At 40.1% G+C, this 22,269-nt stretch overlaps 1 protein-coding gene across 1 annotated transcript; it reads right to left on the bottom strand.

Moving 5' to 3' along the window:
* Nucleotides 1–656: 656 nt before the first annotated feature.
* EPB41L4B (erythrocyte membrane protein band 4.1 like 4B) lies at nucleotides 657–21,670 on the bottom strand (the record flags this gene model as incomplete). Its single annotated transcript, XM_010286597.1, has 14 exons — nucleotides 657–988; nucleotides 3,789–3,856; nucleotides 4,898–4,931; nucleotides 5,435–5,465; nucleotides 7,481–7,590; nucleotides 7,694–7,863; nucleotides 8,036–8,105; nucleotides 8,420–8,508; nucleotides 9,520–9,607; nucleotides 10,223–10,343; nucleotides 13,871–13,923; nucleotides 14,714–14,758; nucleotides 18,106–18,184; nucleotides 21,628–21,670. Coding segments are annotated over 14 exons (1,149 nt in total), but the record flags the coding sequence as incomplete, so codon positions are not given.
* Between the last annotated feature and the right edge of the window lie 599 nt (nucleotides 21,671–22,269).

Genomic DNA, 22,269 nt, shown 5'->3' with positions numbered 1-22,269 from the left:
CACTGGATTGTCCTCATCTTGTCGTGTACCGATTATGAGCTGTGCTTCTGAATCCACTCAGAGAAAAGTTATCAGTAGGTAGTTTTACGCGATTGTATAGTTCACTTCTATAATCACATTAAAAAAATAAGAAAACAGCAGCACCTTTTAGCAAGGATTCATTTTTAACATTCTTGCCTTTATAGCAGCAGGTATGGTTTTGGGGGATGCTATCATAATCAGTAGGGCAAAAAAAGGAATACACAAACTCCATGAAGTTCCCTATTCTTGTTTTCAAAGTTAGGCAAGCACCTCCATTTTTGCTGCAGAACAGAAAAAGTAAAAACAAATGACACCCAAATCTATGACTACCTCAGCAGGCTCCCTTTGTTGGTAGTCCACAAGCCATTTTGATTGCCAGCGTGAATTCTGTTTTTTCCTCCCTCCAATCTCCTACTTGCATGTGAACTAAAAAACGAAGTTTCTCAAACTTCATCTATTAATTTGACTCAAAAAGAAACAAGATAACAAAAATAACTAAGGCACAAATGGCTGATCTTCAACAGCAGGCAGAGGGTCACAGATTCAAAAGTACGGTAAAATGTAAATCCCCAGAAATATTTCTGATCCTGGGGTACTGAAAATTCTTACCAGCTTTCACAAAAGGTTTTCCAAGATTTTTTACAAAGATATGGAAAATACTTTTCCCAAGAATGTCCATGAACACTAGACAAGGATGGATGTACATACAAAGACACACACACTTTATGCACAATACACTTTGAACATACTGCAGACAGACAAGGATCATGGAATGCAATGATCGTCTAAGATGGCAGGTGAAATGAAGGTGACTGTTTTTCAGAGAGTCGTCATGAGTTTATCTTGGTACACCATACTTTGGACTCCTCCTAAATTCTTCTGGTTCTGTTCCTGGATATATCGTAAATTGCTGTCCTCTCCACTTGTGGGGGGTTTCCAATATGGCCTGTCATCATGATAGGGTGGCCTGTACCATTTGCACAGTTATTGGTTAGTGAGAGATGGAAGTAAACTTATGAGCGCTACACAGTAACATGAGTTCATCCAGCAAGTGCTAAGCATGCATACGGTGTGATGGGCAGCTATCAGCAAGGGAGGGAAACGGTGGCAGACCTATAGGTCTGATGCAGAAGCCACCGTAGCAACTGGGAATGTTTTAGGCAATTTGGAAAGGCTTTGAACCAGAGCTCAGTCATCAAAAACCCTCTCTGTTTTCAAGGGTTACGGACAAGTATCGTGCACCAATGCTCCTGAATCCCAGAGGGATGGTGGGGAGCGAGGAGGGAGCCTAAAGGAAAACTAAATGCCTACATCAAACAAGTAAAATAAACCGTACCATGCAAAAAGTTGAGCTTATGAAAATATATCCCTAAAGCCTGAAAAATTAAGAAAGGCAATCCTACTAAGAATGAAAATTGCCCTTCTGTAAATACTGCCATACATTCAGCACTGGTGCGGTTAATTACAGTGAAGCAGCCTACAAGTTATATAGGTATGTTTTGTTAAGATGAACACCTAGAGTCTATAGCTAGTACAGGTATTTCTCTGTGACTATGTAGTGAAACTTCCAAAAGTACTACTAGGAAAAGTATTTTCTCCTTATTTGTTTATTACTTATTGCTGCTTCACGATATTAACTTCAACCGCTCCTACAGTGTCTCCTGAATCATTTGGGGGTGGTGGTGGGGGAGTTAATAAATAAATACAAATTTTTAACAGTATGTAGGAAACCACAATATGTAAGATTCCCTGATTACCATCTGAAATTGCACTTTGTGTTTTTCTTTTTTTTAATACAGGCAGGTTTAGATTTTACCTCTTTTTGGAGATATTCTAAAGTTACATAATAACAACTGTTAAGAATTAATTTTCTCAGAAGACTGAATGCTATGCTAATTGCAAACAAATAATTTAACTAAAAGGATTTTACTAAGACGACTGAGACACAATTCTACATATTATTTCACGAATTATTCAACAAAAAACCTGTATATAGCAAGTATTGCACAGGTAGTTTCATTTCAGCCCTTGGCCCATTCTAGACTTGCATGCCCAGCAGAAAGAATTTAATGCATCTGTGATTTAATCTCAAATTCACAGTCAGATGGATTAAACTTTCTCAACATCAAACTATCCAAGATACTGAACATCCAACTGTTCCACTTGGACTCCACGTTAGAATAACTTGAAGCTTCCGCTTTAAGCACACATTTAAACACTTCTACCTGACTGGGACAAAAATTCTGAGCACCTTTTCTACAGAGCTTGCACAACCGAGCTTTTAAGTATGTTTTTTAGACTTACAAGTCTAGCTATAAAAAAGCCATTGTTCATATTTCACTGACCTTAATCTTTGCCCAGGCAGCAGGAGGGGCCGATGGGGGAGGTTGTCTACACACATTACAATACATTATTGTGCTTATTTCAGTATCACTCTGCTCCAGGGTGAACTACTTGGCTTTAAAAAGTTACAGACTAGTATCGTAAGTGAAGAAATCTTTAGAAAAATTTCAGCAAAACCTGAAACTATTTGAAAAATAATTAACGTCTCTCGCCAATCACTTTTTTTGTAATGTGAAATTGTACATTTTAAATCACACACAAAAAAATGGACACATAAACCCTAAAACCAGGAAGAATCTTGAATACAAAGTACAGGCAAAGTTAATTACCCAATTTAAACAGTCTTCCATTTCTAGCATAAATTTAGTATCTGCTTTACTGCTGTAAGCTAGGAATTTTGAGATGACAATCAATATGTCTGCTTCTCTGCCTAGTAAGTATTTCTAATAACATACTTGCTTTTTTCCTGCATTCTCAGACTCAAACTTGGACCAAATTGTCTTTTTATCCATTCTAAGCTCAGCCTCATCTCCAGAGCCTGCCTACGCTAAGAACAAAGTCTACCTATTCTGATGTAAGAATGTAGAGGTAAAAATGTAAGACGAATAGGAATGAAGATTAGGGTATTGGTAATTTTCAGTCAAGACAGTAATTATTTGGCTAAAAAACTGAGTAACCTAAAAAAGTTACTTTTTATTAGGATAAAATAGCAGCTGATTTTAATCACATGTACATGCACAGACACATATCCACCAGCAGGTGTGTGCCTCCACACACTGTATGTTCCACTAAGCTGGTTCTAACTTGGACTGAATTTCTTCCAAAATTTCTTTTCACTCAATTTCTCTCATTACTATTTACAAAATTCAAAAATAGGCGACAAGATAGCACAATAGCACATACTGGAATATTTTTGTGAAACAGTCCTCAAACACTCAATGTTATGATTTCACTAACACTGTAAAGTGCCTGATACACTGTTCCATGTACATGTTATTCTTCCATATACATTTCTGCAAAAGATGAAAACAAGTGCTGCAATGCAAGAATCTGCTCATTCATAACCTAACTGTACCCTAAAATGAGTTTCTTCTTTGTCTTAGGAGATTAAATACTGATCAAACTGCAATTAATTTTATGGAAGCTACTGAGCATCTTCCCATCCAACACACTCCCTACAGAAATACACTGAAGTTGTACTTCAAATTATGAATTAAAAATCAACCTGAAAATTTTTTCATCAAGGAGGACATTCCAAAGCAAAATCTAAACTCATTTAACATTGCCTCTACATCACATGTTTCTAACTTCTGTTTGCTTTTCAGGTGCAGAAAATCACCCAATATGTCCACCAAAGCTTCATACCAAGAAATTATGATAGAGAAAGAAGTAATCATCTTTTTCACGAAGTGAAGATTGCTTACCTTACATTCACAGGGGTATGTGGATGCCAGTGTGGCTGAGCAGGATGTATATTAGGATGATACTGTGGCTGCAAGCAAAAACATTGAACCTGGTTAATGAAATCATATAAAACTCCCTATTAAGTTCAACTTTTTATTTTCTTGGGGCCATGAGGAACGTGCTCCTTGTGAGCCCTAGAAACCCCACTGTTTCAGACCTTCTCCCATGCCATTTAGCATATACGTGAGACTTCTTGGTGATGAGCTCGCTCGTTAGGACACACTCATGGGAAAATGCAAAGAAAATTGCTTTTCTGTTTGAGAGACAACCTGGCACATCTAGTGCTTCTCATAGAAAGCACATCAAAAGAATGTCAGCTTTAATCAAAGGTGGAGAGTGAGAAGGTTACTATTATAATAGCAGTCTTCAGAAGGTCACCTATCTTTGGTGACAGCATTTCTCTCTCATATCCATGAGACCTTCAGGAGAAACAGTGAAACAAAATCACTAGTGAGGCTTTTAATAAAAACACGGGCTAAGACTAAGCTCTCACGCACACACTCAGTTTGGATGAAAGCACAACTTGCTTTCTCAGCAGCACTGACTGCTAATATCACAGGTAAAAATGGGGTAAGGTTTTTCCCTGAAGTGATAAAGGAGCTTGTTTAAACAAACAAACAAACATTTGACCAGCAATGAACTCAAGTGTTGTGATGGGAAAGATAATTGCAAGTTTGAACTTCTTGTCAGGGATCACCCAATGTGAGAGGCTGCTCTAGACAAAAGCTCGTTCACAGAGCAGTCTCCTGGGGTCCATCATACTCACAGTCACAAAGGTTTTAACCGGTGATTTCACAGAAAGGGAAGGGAAGGGAATTTTTTGAAAGAGGGTGGCAAATGGAGTGTATTCAGCTTTCAGAGCATCCAAGAACCCAGTGGAAGAGAAGAGTCCCTCCACTTTTCACTTAACTCCCAATGTAATGCTGTTTATTTCTGAATCACCTTGGAGAATCTCACCCTACAGTAAGGGAAGGGGAGCAAAACAGCTGTACTAGTTATGGAGAGCAAAAATATTTACCACTAAATGAGAAAATGACAATATTCTCCTCAACAATTGTTATGCTCTTACCTGGTAGTTATGGACTTCAGGAGTATTTTTAGCACTACGGGAGAAAAAAAAAATCAGCTTTAATGTCATCAATACATCTATGTCATAATTTCCTATAGTTCAGAGTTCTACTCTTCAAGGAACTGTTAGAGTGAAGTAAAACTCATATTCTGATGGACATCAATTCAAGATGTACACTGCAGCAATGAGGATGCAAGAAAGAAGAGTGCAAAATTTTTTTCTTCATTTTACATTTATGAAACAGGAACAAATAATGCTAGATAAGTTAGCATAATAGCAACAAGCAGAAAGTTAATATGCTTTACTTTAGTCTGATTTCAAATACAAAAAAAAAAAGAAAAAAATTAAAATGGAAGCACTTAACGTCTCATAGGCAGTCCCCAAGAAGAATTTGGTGCTGCATAATAAGAGATCTCAAAGCAATTCATGCCACACCAGAGAGTTTTTTAACAAATTCTAATGCAGAAATGGTCTTCAGAATCCTTTTTGCCTGACAACAGCAACTGAGAGGTAGAGAGAAGTGTGGGAGTCACTTACCACAGTTGTGCTGCTTTCACAGGATTGTTTGCTTAAAAAGAAAGAAATAAAAAACCTTAAGAAAGGTGAAAAAACCTTAAGACATGTGAAATATCAGTCATTTTGCAGCTACTGTGGTTGGGATGTTACACTACAGCTTAAGCGAATCCTCCTACAGACATATTTGCACAAAAGCATCAGAGCTGCAAGCGCAGCCCTGTGCTCTCTAGCATTCCTGTGTGAGTACATAAAGTAGGAGGCAGACACGAACCTCCCTCAGTTTCTGCAAGAGTCAAAGCCCATCAAAGATGACAGCAGGCAAGAGCATTCTTCCCAAATGTCACAAGAGAAGGACTTTTGGCAGAGTGAGTTCTGCACAACCACAGCACTACTTTCCTCACCTTGCTGTAGCTACCATGTCAATACCATTGAGTGGAGTGCCTTGGAAATCAGAAGCTACCCCTCACAGCAATTTTGCATCTTACAGAAACCAGACTATTCCTAAGTTGATAATGGCCTGCGTCTTATTACAGCAGTAGCCAAAAAAGCCCATCAAGTTGGGAATACGGGAAGGCACTGAGCAATCCTGAGCAACAAGGTCTTGGCCTGTGCTTTGGACAGGCTGGAAAGAACAGTGAAGAATGTAGTTGAGTAACTGGGATGTATGATTTCTTTTTCCTGACAAACAGCATAATTTTCAAGAGCATTGAAAAACTGCTGAGTGATACAGCTGAAAATCCAAGGCGTTGCTGAATGCAGAAAGTGGATGACAAACTTAATGAGACACTGTAGAAGTCTCAAAGAGACTGAGCTAGGACAGCATCCAACGCTTGTGGGCTGCAACTAGGTACAGGTCTTAATGGCCAAGAGAGGTGTGAAAGACAATAATCTAAAGGGAGTTTTTGCATTAACTTAACAAACGTGCTGTTGAGCTCTCTGGAGGGAGATCACCTGGGCATGCTACGCACAGAGAACTAAACTGAGCATAAGTCACACTTTTTTCTTTCCCATCTCACAGACATAAGTACAGAAGCACTGAGACACGAGGTATAACACACAGGTCTGACAGATCTTGTTATTGTAAAAATAAACTTTAAATAATCTATTCTTCCACTTATGAAACCATCCACACTTACCATATACTTGACTCTCATGTATCACATAACAGTATCTCACAAATTTAGTAAATTTGCATTTTGGTAAAAAAATAACACGTACTAAGGAAGCGGGGGTTACAGCCTCTGGAAAGCATGCATGCTTGCTAGTCTTTTCCCCCATTGTACATGAGAAATGAAAGTGCCCCCATAACACCACAAGGACTTTTCATGGAACTGAGGTTCTTATTCTAAGAACGTAAAGGAGTGCAAAGACATCCTGAGGGAATGTCAGCTCACCCTGCTCCATACAGCAACTACACCTCCAGCCTCAAGTAATACAGAATTTAGAGGGGGTTCTCTTGCAGTGCTCCTTCCTAGGTTTTTCTACAAGGAAAAAAAATCTCAGCTTAAGTTTTGAAGGATAAATGACAAAGCCACAAGGGAAATCAATTCCTTGTCATTCCACTCAAATTCAGCACATTTCAACTCCCAGAGAGAGCTGGTTAAGGTCAGAGTCTGGATAGGTGCATAACATGCCATTGCAGTCAGCAAAGCAGCAACAACTGCATAATAAGACTGCTCAATAACCCTAAAACTGTCTGGCTAGATAAGCAAGTCAGCAAGGCTTTTGGACACTGCTCCACTCCATATGACAAATGCACTTTTTCAAAGAAAACGTTACATGCTTTCCTTCATTGACTTTGATGCAACTTCTCTTCCTTCCTCAACAGAGCAACAAAAGAAACCACAGGTACCTCCTTCTCCATAGATGGGGGATGGAAGAATTAAGTGTAGACAAAGATTAAAAACAGTAAATACAAACAATGGACTGACTTCGGAAGAAAAAAAACACATGTGCATTCCAATTTTTCAGGTGGCCTGACTTGTTCTTCTTTTTATACTGTGGTACAGATTTTATGGTTGTAATATGACATTGACTGATTCAGTGAACACACATACAAAAACTTACCCTTAAAAGTTGAATGCCTTCGAGAAGGGTATCGCTTGCTGGGCCTTCTTTCAAATGTACTAGTTCTGCGTAATCTTGTCCCATGTGTCGCTTGATACTCTGTCCGCCCACTTAAAATACAGAAATAAACAAAGTTAAATCCTGCCTTTTTCTGGATGCTGTACCTCCTCCTTTGCATAAACACAAATATATTGCTGTTACTTTGCTAAATACCTGAATCTGAAGCGTGATCCCAGCCTTATGAAGTCAGATCTACTAGATTTACTATTTGCTGGGGCTCGCAATCTGAAGAAAGCATGGTGCTCCACTGCACACTTCCACAAATGTTTGCACGTTTTGGCACTGTCTAACCGGAAAACAAATGTGTGCTCTTGCTCTCTGCCCTAAATGCAGAAACAAAAGCTTTGGAAGTTGGCATGCATGGTATTAGTTACTGCCCTTGGTAGGACAAATACAGCCTGGGCCAAAAGTGGGCTGAGCCTCCCTTGTGTTCTTACCAGCTTGAGGACACACCACACTTTGTTGGATCAGGCCCAAGTAAGGAAAGAAAGTTACCTGTTCATCATCTTCTACAACCACAAGTGTTAGTTTGCTCTTTTTAAAGTCCATTTTTGTGATTTTAGGCCTAAACACAAGAAGCAAAAGGAAAATTCATGGAAAAACAATGTTTTGTAATCTAGGAGAATCCCCCAAAATGCATCAGTGATCTGCAATGCTGAAACACTTCAGGAATCATAATAGAATTATTTCCTGGAAATGTGACTATTTTTCAACAAAGTTTTCACATTTGAGAGTGGTACTTCTAACCAGGCCATTTTACCTTCAGATTTAACCTTGTAGATTCAATCTACATTACAAATTGTAGTCAAGATCCCATTATGTAAAGGAGAAAGGTTTCAGCATTTTAACAGAAGAGAATATAACACAGAAACAGATTACCAAAAGAATAAGCCTATTTTGTTGGCTCCTTCAAAGATCAATATGCCTGTCGGTGTCAGTCCAAGAGCATATTCACAACCATCTCTTCCCTGAAAGCAAGCACAGAATCAATAATCAATATGCCATTAGTAGTGCAAATCTTACTACAGTAGTATGTCAAAATCCCTAAGTTTTAAATTAAACAATGAGGTTTACATATTTTTTTAATATAACAGAGCAGAAGAATATGCATCTGTATTGGGTGCAAAGTGGCAGTTTTGGCAACAGGGAGCTGCAGGGTTCCTTGCACGGGAGGAGGCCACGTGCTGCCCCAGATGGCTCTGATGCCCATGGAAATGGCTTCGCATCAACACTGCGGCCACAGGCACGCACATCTCAGTTCACATGTGTTTAAGGGCAAGCAGTAGCTCCTGCAGGAGGGAGACACAAAAAGAAAAATTTGAGGGACATAGGAAAAGGCATGCGGAAAGGGACACTGTGGTGGACGTGGCTGGAGACACGCTCTTGGGAAGAGCCTCTCCCTGCAGGAGGAGGTCTTTCTGGGACCATGACCCAGGGGCAACCCCACCACAACAGGGACACCCCTGAGGGACTGACCCAGGGCAGGGACAGCCCTGAGGGACCGCAGCCCACAGAGAACCCCTACCAGGGCTGAGATGGCCTTGAGGGACAGCAGCCTGTGGGTGACCCATGCAGCAGCAGGGGAGCAGTAAGAAGCACAGATCAGCAGAGGAAAACGAATGAGAAGCAGGAAGCAGCACAAAGAAACTGTTGGGTGGATAACCTCAACCTTGCAGGCTGCCTTGGGAGGGACTGAGTGTAACCCACAGGGAAAACAAGGCGAGTTAACAGGAGAAAGAGGGGAGGAGAGGTATTGAACTGAAGTTGAGCTAGGGAAGGGGGAGGAAGGGTATTTCTGTGTTTGTTTTATTGTTGTCTTTTCTTTTTTTGTCAGTACCCAAATCAGTTATTAAACATTTATGTTAACTGACAGTATATTAAGTGAAATTCCCTGAGTCGAGATTGTTTTGCCTGAGACAGCATTTCCATTCAATGTTCTGACCCCACATTCATAAAATGAAGTATAACATGGATCTTACCTTAACGACATGCATATCTACACCATACATTTCTAGCCATTTAGCTTTGTTCAAGTAGCATAATTCGGCCTGCGCTGGGCTCTTTCCCCTAAGAACATAAAATTTATTTACACTTCACGGTAGGAAATTTTTGTCCATTTTAAATGTTTTAAAATTCTTTCCTCTAACCCTTTTCTTTGGGCCCTCAATCTTAATGACAATGAATGGTATTTCCAGCTCAGCTTATGTTTTCACCCTCTTCCCTCCAAATGAAAACAGATCAGAGGGACAAAAATTGAAAAAGATCAAAACTGCCAATAAAGGATGAAAGTTCAGGTAAGACAGCATCACCAAAATGTACCATATTTATTAATGAAAGACAGGAAAAACTATTTGCTACTACCCTGCTCACAAAACTTTATGTGTGCATGTGTCAGAGAGAATGGTTTCCAACTCACACAGAAAAAAGATGGGACTGCTTAAACTGTTATGAAATCACCTAAACAAACACAAAAAGAAAAACTCACCCTACTAATCTTCCCTAAATTACTGTTTGCCATTTCTGAAGAGGGGGAGGGCTCAAAGTCTGTCTAGAATACTTCTCAATTGACAAACATAATCATCATTTTATGGCTGCTGAAGGGGTTCCTGTGGACATACTTGACTTTGGAAGAGAAGAAAATCATCTGTTGCTAGAGACACCACTCCCACACAGGTACCCTACCTGCACTCTTTCCATTTCTGAAAAATGTCAAATTCCATTGCTTCAGTCTGGTTTGGTGCAAACCTGAATTCAGACACAAGTTCTGGCGAGTGCTCTGGGTGCTCACACTCTCCCAGCTCAGCTGCAATCAATTAGTTGAAAAGTTAAAATCATAAAGATAATGGGACCAAAAGGCAAGGACAATTTATAAGTTTCTAAGTACTGTAGAAGAATATACATATGCTGATGTTGTAAGTTAAAAAAAACCCAAAACAACCCAAAACCACAACACAAACTCCAACCAGATTGTACAGCAAAAAGTCAAATGCATTTGCAGGAGCAGTGTAAGATTATGGTACAGAATTCCGACATTTAAGAATACTAGAACTAAACCAGCTTAACTAAAGCTGCTTCTCTGGATTTTAGAAACTTTACGTCCTTTAAATGCTTTATTAAAAAAAAAAAAAAATCAGTGCACTACTGTTTCAGAAGAGGTTACTTTGAAACCTCCTCTCATTGCAATGAGGTCATACTTTTCATTCCAAAGCACTTCCCATTCTATTGCATGCTTTGTAACATCATTGTTCATGTGAAAACATGAAGATGATACCTAGTCTCAAGAAACCAGTGATAATGTGGTTTTTAAAACCACAGTGGTGGTGTAATACTCAGATTAAGTAATTTTTAAAGAAAGAAATGCTGAAGCATTAGCATAATTGCGGTGTCACTTTCTACTTATTTACTTAGGGCCTGGTATTACCTTTTCTAGGAGCAGGACACTTTCAAACTCTACTGAGCTCAGCAGGAGATGCAAGTGCTGAGCATCTCAGCGACTTATGCCCTTAACTGTCTTGTGCCTGCGACATACTTTGCTCCTGGAATCTCTCAGCTATACAAAGAGGCTGCAATGTCACTGCCATGGGACTGAGAGACAAACGTCAGTGGCAAATACACCGTTCAGCAATACCACATATCACCTGACACATGATGTGGTTCCAAACCAGTTGGTGTTTTCTGACTACTATTACTACAAAAAAAAAACCAAAACCCAACCAAAAAAACACCACACCAAAAAAAACCCCAAACAGTGCAAGCATAAAGGGAAATGAAATCCCTTGAAGAAAACAGTTTTATTGCTTCAGGGCAGTTTTACATGTAACACTTGCAAAATTTAATTAACTCTCAGTCTTCGAAATAACTAGCAGGATACATTAGCACATAGGAAGTTACATTCAAAATGCCAAAATGCAATCTCTTGACTGGTATACCTACTAGGTGGTTTTGAACACTTGAACTTTGCTCAGACATTTAGCATTCCTGAGGATATTGAACAGATTGAGTTCACTGTGTTCATTTCTAACTACTGCCTCACATGCAATTTTTTTCTCTTCAACAGTAATCTTCCATGGTGAGTTACAATATTCTTATCTATGTATCTTTTTCTTTAACGGAGATATCTCAGGTCTGCTGCTATTTTACCAAAGTTGGAAGCCTATTTAACACAGATGTTGCTAAGCATTACTGGCAGTCCAGTCTCCAGTATATAAAAGGGAGCCCCAACAAACAGATCAGCAAGGAGGACTTCAGGGAAAAAAAGTAAGAAACTGAAGTTTGATGTGTTGACAACCATCTAGGAAAAACACGGGAGATTTCTCTACCAGTTAACTGAGACAGAAGGCAGGGAATTAAGGCTGACTGTGCTGTAAAGAGGATGTATAAGCATGAGAAGAATCATGAGCATGTAGGACAAAAGATACACAGAGAAGCTAGGGCAGAAGTATTAGGTACAAGAAAAATATCACCCTAGTTTCTCAACAGCTGCACTCACTATTCACTGTCAGGCAAACAAATGATGTCTTCACTTTGATTTCTAAGAAATAGGTGAATATTCTCATTTGAAAGAAGGAAAGAATTACTGTAACAGAACAACTTCCTTGATAAAGAAACTGTATGAAGTTTAAAGCTGTCCTGTAAAGAGAAAAGGCCTTCCAGAGGGTTAGAGCATCAGTTCTTAAATAGCATTTTGTAACTTCTTCCTCACTCTTAGGAAAGCAACACTAAGGAGCAAGATTGGATTTCACAGAGTACATGTAACTTACTGAGGAGGGAATAACCATTTGACATTTCTTTAAACTCTTCTGCTTAATTAAGAGCTTCCAATGACAATAAAATGTGAGAAATGTTATAAAAATGCTAATTATAGCTTATGCCAGCAAACATAAACAAATTAGCTGCAATAATAAAATAATTTCAGAGAAACTTATTGTGATAATGTCAAAATAGATGAAAACAAACTGAAAAAAAGACAGCAGGAAAGTATAAAAATGCCACCATGATTTAAATATGTTACCACAGAGTCAAGAAATGTTAGTTTTTATACCCAGTTGGAGACATTAAAAACAGGATGGAAGGCTATTGTATTACATTTACTTAATAATCACAGGTGTCAGCACCCAAAACGTTGAGGCACCAACTTATTATTCTTTGCTTGGTTCTCCTTGCTTAGACCAGCTGTGAGGGTACTGGTGTTTTTATCTGTGAAAATGGAATTAATGAATCAAATAGAGGCTCCAGATTTTCTCCACCTCAAAAAGAAAAACGGAGTTTGCCTGCAGCAGTTCTTTGCACACCTAACAATCACAGCAGTGCCAGACTGCTGCAAATGGAAACTGAGATAACTCACTGCCTTAAGATTTACACCTGTTACTGTTTGGAACTGAAATCCCAGTTTTGACTGTCAAGTCCACCTAGAATCACCGAGTTATCTCCATTCCTGTATTAAACTAAAAGACTCTTCCAAAGCACTCCATGTGCCATTGCCAGCCACCAGCAGAACAGGAAGAGTATTTTTCCTTTTGATTCATTTTGCTGCTGATATGTCTAGAATGGCTCAGATCACTGCACTTTCTTTTAGGAAAAAAATGAACTTGATTTGAGCTTCATTACACACGTTTCCTTCCCATCTGCAAAATAAACTGCCTGAAATGGAACGAATATCTGTATTAACATGTTTGCAGCAATAAAAAAAAGAAGTATTTTCCCACAATAAACTAATGAAATCTAGTGTCCTGTTTTTTGAAAATTTTGTAGCCCTTGTTCCTGACACAGAAGTAATCTTAGTTCTTACCTTTCCCTGTAATTCTCTCCCCTCCAGTACATGCCATCCCCTCCCTCCTGCCCTGTAACCATCTCTTCAGTCACACACCACAGAGGCTGCTCTCCCGAGCACTGGACGGGCAGCAGGCAGCCCATGTTCAAAACTACAGCTGTAGGGATCTGCCTGCCATAAAGCATGTGCTGAAGGGCCAGCTGGGTCTTCAGGCTGAAGAGGTAACACTGTGCACACACCACAGCTTCTCCCTCAGCGAGGAACTATTTGGGGTCTTTCCTTCCCGGTCAGCCCCTGGTTTCCATGAAACCTCTGTCTATCCATGCCTTGGAGACTCCCTCTCCCTGCCAAGTGTGCTGACATTGCCTAATGTGGGTTCAGAAGTTAAGAGTGGAGGGAAGGCAGGAAACTGATCTCCCTAAAACTCTTTTCCTCAGGTAAAGAAATGCCATTTATATATGATCAGTGAATGAGAAATCATTAGTATCAAAGAGTGAAAAGAAAATAGTAGGTGAGTTTTTTAATACATTAAGACAAATCACTTTCAAAAGACTGCATACCTTGAAGACACAGAGCCGCTAGTTCAACAGCAGTTTCATACGGGCATTTCAGTCTTAAAAAGAGAAAAAAACCAGAGCTATAAAAGTCATGTCTTTTTTCTCAGCGAGTTCCTCTTGCAGTAAAGCTAAAAAGTACTCTGATACATGAAATGGAAACATTAACTTTCACAGCTATTAATGATACGAAACATTCACAATTAATTTTTACTTGCATATGATTATTTCCTAATTTGGTACATTCTAATTAGCACTAAACAGATGATATGCTCCACCACAAAACAAGCTTGAACTAATAGAGACAACATTAAATCAACTAAGAAACCATTCTTTCTCCAACACTATAGTTCAGAACATGGTGTTTTGAGTTTTTTTCTTTTTGTACTTAAAAATAACAGAGCAGGTATGAGTTTATTGGCCAGGGCGAGACTATAAACACACAAAATACTTTTGCAGGGTTTTCCTGCACAGAAAGTGCTGCACTTCATCATCTTTTCCTCCTCTATTTTACCTAGCACACTGAAAAACAAGGCAAGCCCATGTTACATTTTCAAGTCACAAAAATCAGGACAGTCTTTGCTCTCTTTATACATTTCCATCACCTGGTCAATCAATCAAAGGTCTTTACCCATTCTATTTGTCAATAACATAGTCATGATGCACACAAATCCATATATCTCTATTCTGAAGGAAAAAAATGCACATGGAACTGTAAACCATGTTTATAATCTGTGCACAAATACCATAAACAATTAAAATGATCACGCAGTTAAAGTTTTAAATCACTAAGAGATTAACTATTACAAATACTTTAAACTACAGCTGCAAGAGCAAAGAGGTACTTACTTCCCTGAAAGAATGTCTTGCCGGAGCTGTAATACAAACAGGTACCTGACAAATAAAAATTCAGAAAGTCAAAGGTATATATAATGTCATCTTTCTAGCCCCAATGGCTGGAAAAATATTCCAATTCATTGAGTAGTCACAACATTTTCATTAACTTGCTCTTACAAAAAAGGGCCTTTGGGATCACTTAGATGCAACCTGCAACCTTCAAAGTTCCCATAGGTTTCACTAAAATCAAACAGAAGAGAACATTTTTCACCTACTGGCTGTGTTCAGGACATTGCCCAAACCCTTGCTGTTTAGGGATGTGGTCTACTCTGAGCACACACCACAGCAACCTAAATGTTACTGACATTCCAATATTCTCCTCCACTGGGTCTTGCCCAAGAATTCAATTAGAGGACCTAGAGACAAAACACAGATAAAGGCATGAAGACTTCAGGGCTACCTTCTCGAACAGACATACAGAACACGGAAAAAGTCCAAACTAGGCAAAAGGAAAAGCTGAGACTGAATTTTCACTTAAATAGCAGAAAAGTTCTGAATAAAAGAAACCTGAATTCCACAGAGCCCACACATTCACTTGGTATCCTAAGTAGGAGTTTACAGCCTTCAAACCATAGTAGTATTTTAAGCTCTTGCTAATTTTCAGTCCTAGGCATGCTTCATGTTTTACAGCCACTCAGAGCTGGGGTTTGAGGCATGCAGAAGTGCCCCACGCCATGCAAGAGCTCTGCACAGGACAGGATGGCACAGGCAGGCTCTGCACTGCTCTGGACATTGCGGGGTGAGGCTTGCAATGATGAGTGACTCAAGAGAAGAAAGCATAAAGCACTACTGAGAGTCAACCCAGTAAACGTGAATGCAAACCTCCCCTATCTTTAGAAAGGATGCTAAAAAAACAAAGTGTTGTTCATCACAGAGGATGTGCTGTGAACGTGGTGAAGGATGAATAGTTGGAATCAGACAAGAAAACAGAAATGAACAGGAAGATTAGAAAGACTTCTCATGATAACACTAAAGCAGAATCAGATTTATCCATGTCAGCTCTGTGTCACATCTCTGATTCACATACTTGGCTAATATCTGACTTGCCAATCAAACCCGGGTGTTTGCGTGCATAGATTAAGGTGTAGTGCTGCAGCTCTGTGCTGGTTGGCATGGCTTACTTTTGCTCCTTTTCTGCACACAGACTGACAAGCATCGGCATCTCAGTTGTTGATATTCCTCAAATCAGCAAAATAACTTAGAAAATTCTCCTCAACACACATATACAGACGTATTCCTCTGTTGTTTTTCTAACTGAACTAACTAATCAAGTCCCACAGAAGTGACAGAAGATGTCTTCCAAAACGCACTAGATTTCAACCTGTGTTTTTATATTGGAAAAAGACAAGAGTGGGTGAAGGGTTTCAACACTTCTCCATTACTGTGCTAATTATAAGAATGAGATGTTTACAGCTTCACTAGAAACTGGAGTCTACTAGAAAACAGGTCTCCGCAAGGAATTCCGAACAAGCCCCCCAACCAGGCCAGTCCATGGTTACTGTTAATGATCATATTTCTTTCTCCTCTTAACGCCCATTCCACTTCCACTTGGAATAATTCTGAGCGTACAGTTGCTAATCTTTACTTTTTACTCAGCATGCTACATGGAAAATATGATCCAGCCAGCATAAAGATTCTTAAAAAACCAGCAACATTCAAAATTACTTTCCCCAACCAAAAAGAAAAATGCAACTATTTGTTCACTGTAAAATCAATTTCCAGCTCATTTTCATTTTCCTTCCATAGTTTCACAGTGGTCTTCTGTCAAGCTTATAATTTAAAAAAAATTGTTCATAACACTGAAAATTTAGCTGACTAAAGTGTTTTTCTAATTAAAATAGTCTTCTGAAATGCCACCTTTCAGCAATAATTAGATCACAAAGCATCACAGGCTAATACTTTGAGAGGAAATGTCTTACTCAATCACAGCAATGATCACATAGCTCAGAAACACACATCTCACAGTGAGTAGGATCATATGCTTCAGAGGATGAAGCAAGAAATCTTGTGGTAGACAGTAATGGAATAATTTGACCACAGGGGAAATGTAATACTTGTCAGACATGCACCCTGATGTATGAAGACTTACATCAATTTTCAGAAAATATATATTATTCCTACTAATTTAACTGCATTTTCTCACTAGAGATGCCCAAAAGTCATCCAGGTTTTTGGATTCTCTAAGATCTTATGCTCAATTACATAAGTGGCAGGGAGTTCTATAGGTTAATTATACATTGTATAGGAATATGCCCTTTTATTGAATTAACACTGCTGCACTAAATTCATAATGTATATTAAAGCCTCCATGTCAGTCTCATAAGGTGGTGACAATTAGCTCTCTGATCTTGTCTCAGGTAGTGAAAAAAATACATGGTCAACACAGCAGATATGAAAGGAGGAAGTAAACATATGCCTGCAGGCATAAGTTTAATGTAAACATCACATGCACAAGAACTACAGCAATCAACACTCTTTAAACACCTTAGGCTGATTGGGAGTACACTGATTATTGCCAAGCAAATCAGAAGACAGCAAGTGCCCTACGGTGAGAAACAGAACAACAACAACAAAAAAAGATAAAATAACATTAAGATAGATGATTACTATACAAAGAAGACACAAAGTTGGCAGATACAAAAGGTAAGTAAACCCTTTTCTTCCAACTGCTCCTTCCCCAATTTTCAGAATATCCTCTAAATCACGCCAGGGTGCTAGGAACCCAGCAAGGTATAGTCCTCACAGCCTAGAAAACAGCCCACCAGACTGAAACAAAAGACCTCCAGGTATTCTAAGGTGACTTTATATGATGCAGTCTTTACACCTTTTGCACCAGAGAGAACTCATGGGGAAGTGGAAGAGATTCAACCAACCAAATGTTAAGCATGAACTCAAGCTGTCTATTCCCACAATTCTGTGGCTTTAGTACCATTATTAAATCACCCCCAAGTCTCAGAGGAAGGCAGACAAAGCAGAGCACTGGCATTTTAGCAGGACACAATGGAAAATCCTCTCAGAGGTATGGCAGGTGTCGCTGGTGTAAAGAGCAGCTGTCTCTCAGCCGCAGCTCTCCCCACCCAGCGCTGCCTTTCTTTGCTAACTTCAAAGAACTAGAATACAGCATGTCCTACAGATTAAAACACTCGGAGAGGCCCATGAATGGTTTCTGGCAGCAAAAAACCCCAAAGATGTTTCTCTGGCAGTAGGAAAACACCTAAGAAATCAGACAAAATGACCGCTCTTAGTAAGAAAGCTCCAATCACCTGCTGACAGTATCCCCATCTACCTTAGATGTCTTATTTACCCCTCTGCCAGTCACCCAGTTAACCATGCATAGTTCCTACCTTGTAAACTCCTCATGAAGGTTGTTTGGTTCCGATGAATAGTATTTAATTCGAAAATGCAACGTGTACGGAGGTCCAACTGTACATGCAGAGATTTTAAATGGAGGAAAAAAAGTTTACACTAGTTGCAGTTCTGCTAAAGCAGAACAACAGACACCACCCCACAAGCCAAGAAACCCAAAATGAAGTATGTTTTTCAAATTCCTCAAAGCAGCAAATATTTAATGTTTTTAATTTTACAAATGCATGCAATAAAAAATATTAGATGATTACCATACTTTATGATATTCTAATAATTAGGTTAATCAAGCAATAGTCCATTTGGCAAACACATTTTTGTTCAAAGAGGTGTGCCCTGCAGCATGCTGTGAACGACAGCAAGTTCCACGTACACTGCCTGTTGCTGGGGGCAGGGGGAGATGGAAGGGAGAGGAAGGGAGCGGGTGATGCTTCTTGTAACCAAGCACAAACACAACTTCAAAAAACAACCCCAACCAATAGATCAGCTTTCGATTGATACACGTGAAGAGGAAAAGGTATGACAAATAAGGTAAAAAGTCCTTAAGAGGACTCTGGAAGGCACCCATGAACACAGAAAGCTAAAAAATTCCACAAAATGGAGTTGCAAGAATTGTCATTTTCTAATGCCAGAAGGTTCTAATGCTAGGTCTGACTTTCTGTGTAACACAGCTAATAAAACGTTACCCAGCTACCATGAGACTGTGACCAATGCATCCTCAACTGCCTAAGCCTCATCTTCCAGACGAACAGCCTACTGGTATATTAAGTGTTGAAAAAAATTACTCCTTTTCCACCTTTCTAAGGTCTTCTGTAACACCACATCAACGCAGTTTATATATGCCTATTAATGATGCATTTTACTAAATGACATGCAGCCAAAACTCTAGTAATTAGAGCTTCAACACTGTCTCCAATGATAGCTCCTAGAAGACAGGAGCTGGCTGTCTCCTGATTTGAAACAGCCAGCATGGCTTCACCAAAGGAAAGTCCTGCCTGACCAACCTAGTGGCCTTCTATGTGGTCAGTGGACAAGGGAAGAGCTACTGATGTTGTCTGTCTGGACTTCTGTAAGGTCTTTGACATGGTCCCCCACAACATTCTTCTCTCTAAATTGGAAAGAGATTGGACTTGATGGGTGGACTGTTGGGTGGATAAGGAATTAACTGAATGGTCACATCTAGAGGGTAGTGGTAAACGGCTCAATGTCCAGATGGAGATAAGTGACAAGTGGTGTCCCACAGGGGTGGGTATTGGTACCAGTACTGTTTAATATCCTCAGTGACAGAGGGATTGAGTGCACCCTCAGCAAGTTTGCAGATGACACCAAGCTGAGTGGTGCGGTTGACATGCCTGAGGGACGGCATGCCATCCAGAGGGACCTGGACAAGCCTGAAGAATGCACCCATGTGAACCTCATGAGGTTCAACAAGGCCAAACACAGTTTGCCCCTGCACCTGGGCTGGGGCAACTCCCAGTATCAATACAGGCTGGAGGATGAAGGGTTAGAGAGCAGCCCTGCAGAGAAGGACATGGGGGTACTGATGGATGAAAAGCTGGACATGAGCAGGAAATGTGCACTCGCAGCCCAGAAGGCCAACCATATCCTGGGCTGCATCCAAAGCAGTGTGGCCAGCAGGTCAAGGGAGGTGACTCTGCCTCTCTACTCTGCTCTGGGGAGACCCCACCTGGAGTCCTGCGTCCAGCTCTGGAGCCCTCAGCACAGGAAAGACATGGACCTGTTGGAGAGGGTCCAGAGGAGGGCCACAAAGATGATCGGAGGCGTGGAACACCTCTCCTATGAGGACAGGCTGAGAGAGTTGGGGTGGTTCAGCCTGCAGAAGACTCCAGGAAGACCTTATTGCAGCCTTCCAGTACTTAAAGAGGGCTTCTAAGAAAGATGAGGACAGACATTTTAGCAGAGCCTGTTGCAATAGGACAAGGGTTAATGGTTTTAAACTAAAAGAGGGCAGATTTAGACTAGATAGAAGGAAGAAATTTATTATGATGTGGCTGGTGAAACACCGGCACAGGTTGCCCAGGGTGGTGGTAGCTGCCCCCGTCCATGGAAACATTCAAGGTAGTGTTGGATGGGGTTCTGAGCAACCTGGTCTGTTTGAAGATGTCCCTGCCCATAGCAGGGGGGTTGGACTAGATGACCTTTAAAGGTCCCTTCCAACCCAGAGCTATGCTATGATTCTAAGACAGGTTATAGTACCCTAGGCTGACAGTTAGGCACCACTGGTAAGGTATGCATCAGCAAGCTAATAACTCTTACCTGCCCACTGCTGAGGGAAAAAAAAAAAAGCAGTGAGCAACATCCATCATGAAAGAGCAACCCTTCTTAAAGCACCTGCTGAAGGCAAGGTAAATAAAGTATCCTGTTGTGAGACAGACCTTTAACAACACTCATCAAATTGCTTCCCTCTTCGTCATTCCTCAGGGCAGGGCTTGGCCAATTTCTTTTTAAAACAGGCCCTTCACAGATTAAACACAGACAAAACAGTGCAAGGAAACTGGTTGAAGGTGTTACAGAATCATTGATTTTACACATTTTAAGACAGATCAAGAAAAGGACAAAGCTATCGCGGGAAGTGCACCTGCAAATCATTTAGTCACTTACGGTAAAGCAATCTGTGATGTGATGAAAAGGTCAGAGAAAGCCAACCACCAAAACCTTACCCATAGCAGCTATCTTTACCATCTATTCTAGCAGACTGACACCCACACACCCTGGCATGAAAGAAAACTGTCCTAAAGGCCTTTGAAGAACACCACCATTTACAAAAATCGTCTAGATATTTGGATACTTATCAGAAAGAAAGGCAAAGCACCACTAAAGCAATCAAGACCCATCTCTGTGAGGTCCTGCAAGGGGGTCAACAATTTCCTTGCAAAATGCTACATGTTCATCTCACAGAAGTGATATTATCAGTTGGCCTATGGCTGTTGCCAACTACAGTATATTAACAAAACACCTTAGTGCCAATGCTATACTGTATCCAAGCCTGCAACAAGGTTATTAGAGACCCAGGAGCACTTGCCCGCCTTAGCCAATTCCCACAAAAAACCTCAGTGGCCAAACCTAAGCCCTCCACCCAAAAACTCCCTTTGATGAAAGAGCAGGTATTTCTGCTAGTTTTATTTATAAACAAACACACACACACGAAGTTAACCAGTACACAATAAAATATTTTCCATTTACCCTTTGGGAAAAAAAACATGAAATCTGTTCTCGATCAGAAGCACTGACAGAAACTGCAATCTGTGTCCAGACAACCTGATTTCACAGATCAGACCCAAATTACCAGGCAACATACTTTGCCTTGGACAAACCACACATGTTTAACGAGGGCTACTGAAGGCTGGTCTATGGCTTATAAGTGCTCCTGCACTTCAACATGAGATAGTCAGCCAAGGCCATATTTAAACATTCCCAATCATGTTCAAATACTCTAAGTTCAAATTCTTAAGGAAGTAACAAAACAGAGACATGGTACTTACTTTTTATTTGCTTCTTAATGAATTTTGAATGGTCCAGCCAGTGCTAAAAAAAGAAAATCCACATTTAGAAGCAGTTCCATTTCAAGATTTTATTAACACAATAAACTAATTACAGTAAAATTTAACAGATAAAAATCTCTTAAAAGTGTTTATTTGCACATTTACCAACTTACCTTCTTTCAGGGACAAAAGCTTGACTTACAAGTGCCTCGGTACTGCCAGGGAAGTTTCACTCTTCCAGAGAGGAAACCTCAAAATCTGAAGCCACAAAGCAGTGGTGTGTATGGAAAATATCCTTTTGTCCCCAGGTTTAACTGTTGCTGGAATGCCCCTGAGGACAGCAGGCCAAACTCCTGGATTTCATTCTCCTTTCAACTTCCCTGTTTGATGGAGACCCTCCAGATCCTGTTACTGTTCTGCCTTCCATTGCTGCATAGCCAAGTTTTTTCAAGACAAGGATGAAGACTTAATCCCCACTAAAACCATCTGGGACACACTGATGAACACTTCCAGCAAAGTTTATGCAGTCTCTCATCACTGCAAGTTGCATCTACAGAAGAGCAGCAATAAACACTCTCTGATGTAAACTTAGCTCAAATCTTCAACTGTCTCTGCGCAATGCCCTACACAAAGCTGAAATCT

Source organism: Phaethon lepturus, unplaced genomic scaffold (assembly GCF_000687285.1).
Source record: "Phaethon lepturus isolate BGI_N335 unplaced genomic scaffold, ASM68728v1 scaffold36334, whole genome shotgun sequence".
NCBI classification, from domain to species: domain Eukaryota; kingdom Metazoa; phylum Chordata; class Aves; order Phaethontiformes; family Phaethontidae; genus Phaethon; species Phaethon lepturus.
The sequence above is the reverse complement of the archived record's forward strand: the minus strand, read 5'-3'. Positions and strand labels throughout refer to the sequence as shown.